This window comes from Drosophila nasuta, chromosome 2R (assembly GCF_023558535.2).
Source record: "Drosophila nasuta strain 15112-1781.00 chromosome 2R, ASM2355853v1, whole genome shotgun sequence".
Classification (NCBI taxonomy): domain Eukaryota; kingdom Metazoa; phylum Arthropoda; class Insecta; order Diptera; family Drosophilidae; genus Drosophila; species Drosophila nasuta.
In genome coordinates this window covers 6,793,250-6,806,672 of record NC_083456.1, presented here as the reverse complement: position 1 = coordinate 6,806,672, position 13,423 = coordinate 6,793,250, and the positions used below count along the sequence as shown (strand labels likewise).

Here is a 13,423-nt window from a genome sequence, read left to right as displayed (position 1 = left end):
TCTTCTTTTTTTTATTTTGGAGTATCATTTCTATTCATTTATGCGCATTGCACAATTGGTGAACAATGGATGCATAATGGGGGACTCTTCGATCGGCGGCTGAGCCAAAAAGAAAAACCAACGCAAAACGAATGGAGCCTTCATGGCCCAATGCAATTTGATAAATACGCCCTAGACCCAGACCCAGACTCAAACTCAGACACAAGCCCAAGCCCAGACTCGAAGCAGACATGTGTGAGTACTTAGGTAGCACTGTGTGAGTACTACTATGAGTACTCGTATCTCGCCCGGCTTTCAAGCGTGAACTTTACTTCAGTTCAGTTCAGCTCAGTTCACTTCGCTTCGCTTCTCAAGCAGCCAATGTAAATGCCTTGAGACTGACCGGTTGTGGTCAGTCTGAGTCGCAGTCGCAGTTGCGCACTTAACTTGTATGCAAGGTTAAATCGAATATATATTCGTTTATTCATAATTATTTGACGGGGTCGGATCTTATTCAAATTGCTTGTTTCCTATAGAGCGCTTATTATGGCATCTGTTTTGATAAGACCCCACTTCAAACGCTAAAATGGGGCTTACACGTTTTATAGCCGCTTTGAAGTGTTTGCCAAAGCGCGACAAAACACTACAGAAATCTGCACTCTCCACTACACTACTTACCATGCATATACTTCGGTAGATAGTGTCTATCTAATCACACATTTGTCTGCCTAATAACTCACTTCAAACGAGAATGTCTCAATGCCCAATCATTCGATTCAAACAATCTTTAATCCCGTCGAGCTTTCTCGCCTGTTAGCACAATGTAAACATTAAACTGTCCATCGTATTGAATAAACTAGAAGCAATTATAGCCCTGCTGTGATCTATAGCCAGCGAATTGACGTGAGAATTACAAATGACAATAGACCGAAAGTGAGAGGGAAACAGCAAGATATCTGATAAAAAGAGACAGAGATCATAGTCAACCAGGCGTTAAATTCCAACAACTGACAGTTTACAGGCCCCAGATACTCGATTAGTTGAATGCAATTAGAGAGTTTACTATAATTTCATTCAACTTCCATTGTTCTAACCGTGGGTGTGGATATATCTCTAACATACCTAACTAAATGAATATTACTTCACATGTAACCGAGCACTTTCAATTTCATTTTCGATTTCGATTTCGTTGTCAGCCGAAAGACACGCCCCTTTAACTCGTCCAATTCGACGAAGCGTCATCATCAGCTTTTTATTAGTACTATTATTATTATTTTTATTTTGTAAATATCGTTTTATTCCCATAAGCTCTGTTGCCATGTTGTTGTCGTAGGTTGGGCTATTGTCATGATGTCATGAAGTTTTCAGCTAATTTAAATTATTAGCACTTGTTTTTCACATTTCTCACACACCCAAGAGTTTTGGGGCATATGTGTTTTGTCTATTGACTTGACTGGGGACTGAGGACTGAGGACTGGCGACCGCTTCCACTTTGTTTAAAAATTTAATAGGCCAATAACAATAGCAATAACAATAAACTTGCTTTCAACATTTTTGACATTCTGCCAAGAGATTCTAAAGCCTTTTGTTGTCAATGTTCTAACTCACATGCTGATTAACATTTTTGCTGCTTCTTATTTTTAAATTCCAATAAAAGAACTGAGTTTCATATAAACTTTCGATTGATTGATCAAATCTTTAACTTCATGTGTTTAATGTGATTAGCTTAGCTATAATTAGTTGTTGATTCTGCAACCTGTTTTGATGCTTAGATAAACTCTTTTCAAAATATCGATTTGAAACCCAGTTTTAAGTTATTTGGGAATTCTAGTATCAGTATAGAATAGTTTCCTATGTTCCTGATGCTGATTTTTAAATTGAATTTAATCGTTGAGTCAGCATATAATTAAAATAATACGACATTTATTAAATGTATGCAAACATTTGCCGACTCTTTATACTACAAACTTTATGGTGATAAGATTAATGATTTTTATGCCATGCCGATAGTTTGATTGATCGATTAAGTTAATCATCAATAATATAGATTAATATAAATCTCAGCAGTGATTAAATAATGACATAACATTTAATAATCCGTGAAGATTTAAATACATTTTAATCACTCATGATGTATGTGTTATATTTATAACCCAAATACTACTTCATTAATTAATGTGTGAAATATTCATGAATTAAAAGTGATTGTAGATGATCTATGCATTCGTTGCAATGGTAATTAAGAGTTTAGTTTTAGTTTCAACTTTATGAATTATTGTGTGAAGACTTTATGACTGCAGGTGATCTATGCAGTCGTTGCAACATCAAACTGATCATTTGGCACTCTATTGCAACTCATGCCCGTAATGATCGTGTGCCCTATTCCCCTGTTTCCCAACGGATAATTGAGTTGCTTGTGCATTTTGCTGATGTGCGAGTTCGAGTTTTCATTCGGTACTACGTTGCATGCAATTGGTTAGATTATCGTTTATATATTCAAGCTGCGATATCATCGCAAATGCCGTCGACGTTGACGTTCCAGTTGACCGACAATGGCCTGCTAATTACCGTGCTAATGTCGGTTCAATGGAGTTCATTGAAAGTAAAAGTTGAACGACAGACAAAGCGAGCGAGACAGAGCGAGCGAGAGCTTGTGTTACAGTGCGAGTGAGATGGACGATGGGCTTAGTTAATTAGGCTTATCACATGGCTGAAACAAACAGTCACGCCCCTCTCACTGTTTCGTCGTGTAATTGAAGCGCAGCAATTTGCAATGCTCTGTTAATTGTTTTTTTGTGTTGTTAAATTAATCAACGTAATATTTGCAGCGCTTAACGGTTAAACGATTCAATTGAATTGAATTGCAACAAGTAAACAAAACACAAAAAAAAAAAAAACCAGCATCGAAATGAGCGTCATCGATAGCGGCAAGTATCGCCTACGCAAGGATTGGGCCAGCGCTTCCATACCGTCATTGGTCAACATCGATGAGCACGTGGACGGCGATGGCGAGACGGAGCCAAGCATGAGCATAACGGCACCGTTGCCACCACAGAAGCCACCGCGTCGCAGCTCCTTGGCACTGGGACTCTTCTCCAGCAAGTCCGACAAGAGCCAGAAGCGACGCAGCTCCATAGCCGTCTCATTTCTGCGACGGGATAGCAATAAGGTAAGTGTGATTTAAGTCTGTTTTTGAGTGGCACTTTTCGAGCCTTGAACAAATTTGCCATTCACAATATTCGTTTCATGTTGAAATCGATTGTTTAATCTTCCTATAGAATCAGGTCACACTACGCCATTTGATTAGTTACATTTTTGAAAATTCTAAATATACCAAATAATACCAACAAACAAAATACCAATCTCACGCATACAAGTTATTGGCACGACTTTAGCGACGCCATTTTAAACACAGCTTAAGCATTTGTGCCACTCAAAATCGTTAATCTGAAACAAATTTATTTAAGAAACTGTATTTAACTTTAAATTAACGCAATTTATGGTTGTTTTTTTTCTTTTTCTCTCTGTGTCTGTAGAACTCTGCCAAAGACTCATATGAATCGGCTGTGCGCAGCGAGAAGTCCGATGGCTCAGCCACACCCACCAACAGCCCCGAGATCGTATATAGCTCGGAGGAGAACATTCGCGCCAGCTCACCGAATGAGCCCGGCAAATTGACATATTTTGAGGATGGCACACAATCTCGTGCTGTCGTCCAACAGGGCATGAATCCATATGAGTTGCCACCTAATGATCGCCAACGTCGACGTCGCAGTTCGCTGCAGACCAAACTCGACCGGCATCGGCGCAAGAAGATGGAGTTCATAAATCAACGGAGCCTTGACTCCAATATGATGCACAGTGAATCGCACGGTGATTTGACCAATGACAGTATGGCGGTAAATGGATCCAGTGCCGGCGGTATGAGCAGCTATGCAAATGATGATGATGAGGACGACATTGTCGATCCCAATCATGCTGGGTACTTTCCACGCGAGAAACGTCACTCCTGGTGGAACATTTTCGTGCCCGATAACTTCAAGAACAGGTTCGCTATACTATGCAAACTATCGATCACACTAATCAACCCAGATTGAGAACAACTAATCGTAACCGTTCTATGTTTAACAAACGCCTTGCAAGTGACTAAAAATGCTCGATGAATGATTCTGATGTGTGTGTATGTGTGTGTTTTTGTCCTCAACCAGCGTCCAAGAAGTAACTAATCCCAGCGTTTTGATTAATTGCAGTTCACTTACATTTCCGCCTTTCGCCAGACATCTTTTTTATTGTGCTCGCATATATCCATTAGGGATCGGCCATTTCCAATTTAACTCAATGATTTCAAGAAATCGAATACATTCATTATGTTTGACTTCGAATTCGAGATGGAGATGGAGATGAAGTACTCGTTGTTAATGGATTATCATTCATTTTGTTGCGTCATCTTTTTGCACAAATTCTTTGAGCGTGAAGGCCTTGACTTTTGCTTTTGTAAACAACAAAAGAGAAACATAAATAAAGAGGTCTTTCACGCTGAATTATCGAATTATCGCATAACCATTAAAATCGATCGAAGTGTGCAAAAAGTTTGGCAACTTTTTAATGAACCAATAATGGAGTTGCATTTGAAGACCACTCACCGTCATCAGAGTGAAGAAATTCTTCAATGAAATTCAATTCATTCAATCTTTAATCATAGTTCATTGGCTGACCATGACCTGGCCAAAAAACATAAAAAAAAGGTGACCTTAAGCTGGAAGTTCCCACTGTGCGACCTCAGCTGAACTTGCCACCTGACAAAATTGGCACGCCTTTTTTTGCCATTAGTCTCATGTCTATATGTCAATCAAAATCAAAATCGCGTAATTTAATAATTAATTTATTTATTGTATGTTTTTGTTTTCGCTTCAACAAGTGATGCTGATAAGCAAACATATCATATCTTATATTGCAATCAAGCCATTTAATCAACTGAATGTTGCATGTTATCTGTTTATTGTTTAATTATGTGTCTTGCGTTTTACATACATACATATGTTATATTTTCGTTTCCTTAATGTGTTGTTTTTGTTGTAATTATTTTTAAGCACAAGCATTTAATTTTCCTCCCGAAATCCGCAAAATATTTTCGTTATCGCGTTGCTTGTCACACTTTGTTTGTGTGATTGCTGCTTTTAATTACAGCTCAGCCCTGTTGTTTATTTCTCATTGTTATCCCCATGTGTATGCCCACATTTTGAAACCACAGCCAATCAATAATACGGTCTAGCATACTCAAGGATTGGCTTTTTTCTTTGTTCAAACTAATCAAGGCATCGATCAAATGCGGACAAAAACCCCTGTCAATTTGCTCGATAGACGGCAATTTTACAATTTTGCAATTGTACAATGCAAATCAGTCATTGAAGACGGGTTCATACATATGTACATGTATATGTCTATGTGAGGGGTATAGGGTATATGGGGTATATACATACATATGTACATACATTTTAATCAAGCGCATTTGCTGCACATTTGTGTTGACTATTTCTCCCTCCCATCGTCGGCGTCGGCCTTCCTTATGTAAGTCTAGCAAAAAAACAAAAAGTACATACAAACGGTAGAACCTGGGGCAATCAACTGCGCAACTTACAATTCAATGTCAATTGAACTTGTAAAATGAATTAATTGCCAAATGAAATGTAAACAATAAACCAACCAACTGACCGCCTTCAATCGTACTTTTTCATATCTCGAAGCACGTTTTTATGGCACGCGATTGCAAAACGGGGGCTTTAACAGTTCTTATTGCTATCATTAATATGTTATATTAGGAAGTACCCAAAGTTATCTATTGCATTACTTTTAACTACAATTTCCTTATTAGGAAGGGGTTAGAGGAAATGTCCACAAAGAGAGAGACTCCCAATATAATTTAACTGTAAATACAATACGAAACTACAGTAAATATTCTCTTGGAATATTTTCTATTAGTCAGATAAATGTTTTTTTAAGTTAAGCTATAAGTTTTTATATTAGTCAGATAAATGTTTTTTTAAGTTAAGCTATAAGTTTTTATATATTGCCAATAAATATCATATGAAAGCACGTCCCTGAGAACATGTACTTATAAATATAAAGATCTTTTTTAATTAATATTCAATCAGTAGTTGTGGAAAGGTTTAAAACTTTAATCTAGACTCGCAGTTTCACCCACATTGGGCTTTATTGATATAAACATTTTTATTTATTGAAGTTTTTTAACTGTATAAAGAATTTGTTGAATTCTATTGAGATTTAAGAAAATACATAATAAATATTATGGAGTTTTGTTATAAGTTTGTATTATCTATTGAAAAATCAACTTCTTGGTATTCGTGTTTTACAACACTATTTACACACACTTCTTATATGAGGCACTTAATTTGAAGTAGACCAATGGGAATTAAACAAAATTTGTAAATTAATTTAAAATCAAATTTGTAACCCATCAAAAAAAACCTATATCCATTGGAGTAGGTCTGCATTAGATTTATATTTGTTTTGTGTTTTTACTATACACCATAACGGAAACCCCAATGAAACCCCAAAATACAATAGTTTTATAAAAAATATAAATAACTCACGTTATAAATAGACTGTTAATCTTTCAATAAGAATGATTCAGTTCACATTTGAACTTAAAATAGAATGTGAAGTTGATGGAACATTAAAAATTCATGATAATTCGAGTTAAAAAGCTGATTATCATATTTTAGAGTACAAGTGTCTTCTTCGCTTTACATTTTAAATTCATGAATCATTCAATTTTAGGAGCGACAAAACCCTCATCATGTTCGAGTTACAGAGATTCGACTGTCTCTATGCTCGAAGCGAGCATGGGCAAACAATTTGAGTATTCAATTGACACTTCGATAACGGTAGACACACAATACGAGACACGCTTCGCACTTCGCATGCGTCGCTAACAGCAGCGGTACTTGAAGTTCTTAATTAAGCGTTGCCACACTGTCGAAACACAGCCAGCCTCCAAAAAGCAATCTCACGTGCCTTTTGCTATAGGCTAGTATATATTTGCACAGTTTGACTTTGCCTGCCTTCGTCTCTTCTTTCCCTTTTGCGTGTGTGTGTTTGTGTACACACTTGAGTTTCTAGTTCTGTTTCTGTTTCGGTTTCTGTTTCAATTTCAGTTGTCGTCATGTGCTCTCCAGCAATTCACGCACTTGTATGGGTGTGCATATTGGTATTGGTATTCGTATTCGTATTCGATTCACTGTCAATATATGATATGCACAGCGGAGTGTCAACAAGAGTCGCCTTCTCCTACACACATTGGAAGTTAGTTAATGTCCATACACAGTAGTTGGTTAAATACCACATCTATTTTTGCAAATATTTAACATACGTAAATACACTCAAACATACATACATACTTGCGAATCAGTCAGAATACTTGTACTCGAATACTTGGTTGCATTGCGAGTAGTCATACTTACTTCTTGATGAACACAAAGCAAACTCTACGAGCTGAAGGTAATGCCTAAACACTTGTGCAAACATACATAAGTTGAGGGAGCCGAGTTCTACCGTACAATGTTGTTGATGGACAGAGGAAGGCTGTGTTTATTCATGTGAAGGATTGCAAATGCAATTGCAGCTTACGAAACTGCAGCAATACGACTCCCCTGAGATAATTCAGATTAGCTGAAATGTTCACTACGGTATTAAGTAGATTAGTAGTAGGCTATACTTAAATATAGAAAAATATGTTGAAAGAAATAATGTGCATATAATTTAAACGCAAAAATTCCAAACAAGAAATTTTTTCAGATCCATTGACAACAAAGACTTTTTAAAAATGAAATTAGTAAATGAAAATTTGGAAATCTACTTAACATTCTTCAAAGAAATGCATTTGTTTAAAATAACTTAAGCAATGGTTTATCAAACGTTCAAGTTGTTCGCCACTATGAAAACATTTGGAGACACAATTTTAAATGTTTTCAATTTGAATAAAAATATAATTTGGACGAAAAGAATTTTCTTCCAAATATGCAAAGCATTTTTTACTTTGAAAGAAACTTGTTCTACATAGTAAATTCATCCGCTTTATTTTTAATGCCTTGCATTTAAGAATAATACAATAGTTTGTATTTATTTGAATTCCTTGGGTGACAGCACTATAAGATTAACTTGTGAGTCACCTGTTGAAGACGTGGACCTCTCGAGTACATGTGTGAGTCATTTCTATTATGGAAAGCACTCTGCCCGTATCATAATGCATATCGTGTTTGGCTGTCGCTGTGCTCTTGAGAATGTCTTAATAATACACAGAACACGAAGGTGCACAAGACGCTATTTAGTAGCTGGTTTAGTAGTACTTACTATGTACTCACATATGTCCAAGTACTCGACTCATATTCATATATGATTTTTATATTCGCTTGTCGCTTTTGTTTTTTATTTCATTTATATTTTACGGCGAAGTCATAGTTATCGAATTAGCAGCACACTTAGATCACGCAACAATATTTGCTGGCAAAAAATATTAGTATATATATATTTTATATATACATACTTGTATGGGTTATATACGGGTTTTTGGGTAATGCTTATACACCGCTATTCGTACACTTGAGCAGGCGATAAGTCGACGAAAATTTGCGATAGGCACTTGCTTATAAGTATTCTTATGATTGTTTATAATCACACAATTTATGGACCTCGCCTGGCGTAAGTTTCGTAATAAATACTTGTACTCGAATTGGTTTAAAACAGAACTCAACGTGTTCTATCACCCCTTATCTCATTATGGCCAATCAATATAAATAATGTAGGCCATATTTCATATTCGGTATTGCCCCCAAACAATCCAAAAACAGATTTGTAACCTGTGATTTAGAATTGCATTTTATATCCTCTAGTATTGAGTCAACCTGTTGTTGTCTCTGCTAATATAATTCCACACATTTTGTAATACAAGTACTTGTTGCCAGCCCAACGAGTTTTGAGCCATAGGCGCAATTGTCTAGATGTTTTTGTTATCAGATGTTTATCATCAATCACTGTTGATTCGCCGAGTCGGTTTGTTTACGAAATTAATTGCCTGCTTGAAGCGCAGCGAATTGTTGTGAATATGCGCAATATAATTAATATTACAGTTGGGTAATCAATTCTAATTTCCCAGCAACGTTTTTTTTTTTTTAGCATATTGCGGTAAAAGTTAACACTTCTCCCTCAGATTACACAATTCATTGATCTTAAGACAAGTGTTGTGCGTAATACGGAAACTTTTTGTAAGAGTTATTGAATGAATATCACTTAAATCGTACAATCATTAATGTCTTACATATGACTCATTAAGCGGTTGTAAAGACTTCTGGGTTTGCCCAGCCTTAATCTAATTAATCACTGCAATAAAATACACCACTTAAAATGCAATCATGTAGCATGATTAAAAGACGATTTACAGTCGTTGATATTTAGTTACAGCTCGCTATGAGCATTTATCCAAGATTTTACATGCTAAGAACTTTTGTATTTTATATATAATATATAAATTTGTACGATTTCATAAATGGTTTGAAATATATTATTTATTCAGTATACCAATTCAAGTCTAAATTGTATGTGATGTATGTATCGAATTCCTGATTAATCACAATTGATGTCGAGCTCAGTCAATTAAAAAATTTAGAGCTTTTAAGCGTGCTGCCATTAGATAGATATATAAGTTTATAAAAAATGACAACGATATGTACCAAAATTTCTCTTACGCAGAAATGTTAATGACAGCATAATATGCAATAATCCTCAACTTAATCAAAACTTATTTTTATGTGCTAGTAAAGATTAATCTAACAGCAGTTGCGTCAGCTGCTCGATTAGAGAAGCACTAACCTTACCTAACCGCAATTAAAAAGGCGCTTTGTTGACATTGACTTTAAAAAGGGGATTAACATAAGTTTCACCCACGATAAGAGAGAATTTTGAGGAACTGAAATGAAGCTGAACCTTGAAGTAGACGAGAAGATGTATTTGATATCGATATCTGTACTCGATTAATCTGGTAATCGATCAGCTTCTGAAATAGAAAAGATGTATTTGAAGAGACAACTAATTGATATCTGTACTCGATGAATCTAGTAATCGATCAGCTTCTGAAGTAGGAGAGGAAATGTACTCGATTAATCTAGTAATCGATCAGCTTCTGAAGTAAAAGGGGAAAAGTATTTAAAGAGACAACAAATCGATATCTGTACTCGATGAATCTAGTAATCGATCAGCTTCTGGAGTAAAAGAGAAGATGTATTTGAAGCGACAACCAATCGATATATGTACTTGATTAATCTAGTAATCGATCAGCTACTGAAGTAGAAGAGGAGATATATTTGAAGATCTGGTAATCGATCAGCTTCTGAAGTAGAAGATGAGATGTATTTGAAGCGACAACCAATCGATAACTGAACTCGATTAATTTAGTAATCGATCAGCTTCTCAGCTGATGGCTTAGCTGTTGTTTCCCAAAGAGAGAGTCCGGTCAATCGGTCAAACAGCTGATCATTTGGCTGTTGCCTGGTCCACTCGCTGATGATGATTACGTGCGTGCATTCACAAAGTCCACAATGACCTTTTACTGCGCTTGAGTGCCCGCTGATTTGATAAATTCAATGTACACAAGGTCCAACTACACACACATACGAAATACTATATACGCATACATATGTACATAAATTGTGTGGGTGTATCCAGTGTGTGTGTGTGTGGGGATGATAACACATCTACTATCCAATCCACATTCTGAATAACGAGCAACACGAGCCGCTGGCTTTGCTCTCGCTCTCATTCTCTGACTGATTTGTTCATCAGCAATTGAAGAAGCACTTTTCAGTTCGAGTATTTTGTACTCAGTTTGTGACGGAACACGAGTAGCGACATTTGTGCCGGGTCCGGTCCGCAGCAGTAAACAGATATTTGCGTTAAGCGAAATATAAATTTTGCGTCGAGAAATTGTTATTTTATGTAAATGCAAAGTGCAAAGCATCCAACTGGATTCTCTCACTCTCTACGTGTGTGTGTTTGTGTGTGTGTGTGTGCGGCAATAATATATAAATTAATTACAATACAAATTACTGAAATATTTAGTACAAAAAGTGTGAGCCTTAAATGATTACAATGCATAAAAATGCATTTTTCATTTTAAATTCCAGCTGCTCCAAATGCTAATTATTTCTAAGTGGAGCGTCGCTTCCAGGAATAGTGTCTGAGGCGATTCCAAAAATATACAAAAGAATTGAAAGATTTGCGTTCATTGTTGATATTTGCAGTCGCTGATAGAGTTTGCTTATCTCAATTAACAAAAAACGAAAACAATCACGAAAAAATAAAAACAATATACGAAACAAGTTTTCATTTAAATGAGAGATAACTCTTTTTGTTAGTCTACAGTTTTTGTAGATATTCTATATATTTATATTTATTCATACTTATTATATGTGGACTAACATGCAGTATCATTACTGCAACTGGTTTAATTATTTTTCATTAGAAAAATTCAAAGTCGTAGTAAGAGTTTAATTAATATTTGATCACAAACTGAATTCAAAGATAGCTTCGAGATGGAAGATTCCCAAGCTAGATACCTATTTCGTTAGTCATATACAATAAGAGTCTACATTTTAGAAGAATAAATGGTAGGAACCAATTTGTATTTGGTTTCAGAGATCTTTAAAATTTGAGATAATAGTTCAAACATTCATTTATATTTGGAGTATCATCAGGAATTGCAAGGTAAACTTTGATAGATAAAGATAGCTTCGTAATTGAAGATTCCCACATCAGATACTGATTTCATATAAAATAAGAGAAGAATAAATTCTAAGAACAAATTCAGCTTAAAATTTGATATAATAGTTCAAAACATTTTAAGATACATTCAAATTGGAGATGGAAGATTCCAATTTCAGTTGCTTGTATTCTTAGACATATAAAATAATGGAAATGAGGTTTTTTTTAAACAAGATAAACAAAATCATTATTCAGTTTTAGTCAGCTTTAAATATTGAGTTAATAATTGAGAATACATTAAGATACATTTAAAATTAAAACTCTTCCACTCTAGATGGGCTCGGCAGAGTGTTTCACACATTTATATGCATAATAAATACGTTTTTATCTGCTGCCAGCGAGGGGCTCGTCCCTCTAGCTTTGGCCAGCTGGCCAAAATTCGTGTTGGCCTGTGGACACGTTCAATTTGGCTTTTGGTCGACCTGCCAGGTGTGGCAGGTGTGGCCCGGAGAAGTTGCTAATCAGTCGAGTTGACAATTTCGCACTCATCGCAAACAGAAAGGGAAAAAATTATATGCCAACTGCTAAATGCTTAACTCAAAAGGCAAACTAGATTTTATGTAAATTTCAGTTAGGCCCACAAAACAAAATTGTTGTTGTTTTTGTTGTTCCTCCTCCTGTTGACGAACCGGTTCGTTGATGTTTTCATTTAGCCCGGCGTCGAATATAAAAAAAATGTTTATGTGAAAATTACTGGCGTCAGTCGGGGTGGTCGAGAACATTAAAATTTACGATTCGGAAAGAAATCATTACAAAAGCCAATTACAGAACATAATGTAATTAATTGATATTAAAAAAAAGGCCAATAATTTCGGCCATAAACAAAATTTATTTATACGTTTTATTTCTTCTAAGAGCATTTCTTTCGTCAGCCGTTCATGACTCAGGAATTTCAACTTTAAATTGTATATTTGCCAAAAGGCTTAAATAACTTCCTATTACCAAAAAAAAGTCGGGAGATAACGGTAGCGTATTCTCTTTCTTTGTTAACAAAAAGTAAAAATAGCAAAGAAAACAAAAATTGCCGCAAAACTGAAACTTTAGCCTTAACCCAAATTTTTGTAATTGTTTTTGTTGCTGTTGTTGTTGTTGTCAGGAGATTACTTTCAAGTGCAAGTTGATTTATGATAAACAAAAATAAAAATGTGAAAAGGGAAAAAAACATTTATCTGACCTTGTGAATTTTTGTGCAAATTGTGAAACGTTTTGTGAGAGTGGCTAATGGATAAACAGCATGAAAGTTGAGAGTAAATCATTAATAATGCCAAATACTTGAAATTCCTACACTCTCGTTTTTCCATTACTCTTTTGCATGAAATTGGGAATTCTCTTGAGCAAATCCTTTTAAATATGTTTTGTTAGAATTTGTGAAGCTTTAGTCGTCATTTTTAATGCTTACAATAACAACTACAGAATTTATGATCTTGGTTGGGAAGGTAAAGGTTATTTTATATTGCAAATAACGTCTACTGTATTTTCTGGTATATTTTGAAACACTGTCGATATACTTAATATAACGGTATATTTGACTAATGTAAACGTACTTTATGCGATATTTTGAATGTAATACTAGATCGATATACCAAACATAACTTTCGGTATATTTAAGTAT

At 35.4% G+C, this 13,423-nt stretch overlaps 1 protein-coding gene across 17 annotated transcripts in view; it reads left to right on the top strand.

Moving 5' to 3' along the window:
• LOC132784618 (TLD domain-containing protein 2) overlaps window positions 1–13,423 on the top strand; it is an 80,978-nt gene that overhangs the window by 28,666 nt on the left and 38,889 nt on the right. For 13 of the 17 annotated variants that reach the window (XM_060790349.1, XM_060790345.1, XM_060790343.1 and 10 more), the window contains exons 3-4: window positions 2,808–3,148; window positions 3,516–4,027. The exons of the other annotated variants lie outside the window; for them this stretch is intronic. In XM_060790349.1, coding sequence (XP_060646332.1) covers window positions 2,888–3,148; window positions 3,516–4,027 — 773 coding nt within the window. In that variant the 5' untranslated portion in view covers window positions 2,808–2,887. The remainder of the gene's footprint in view (window positions 1–2,807; window positions 3,149–3,515; window positions 4,028–13,423) is intronic. 17 annotated transcript variants of the gene reach the window in all.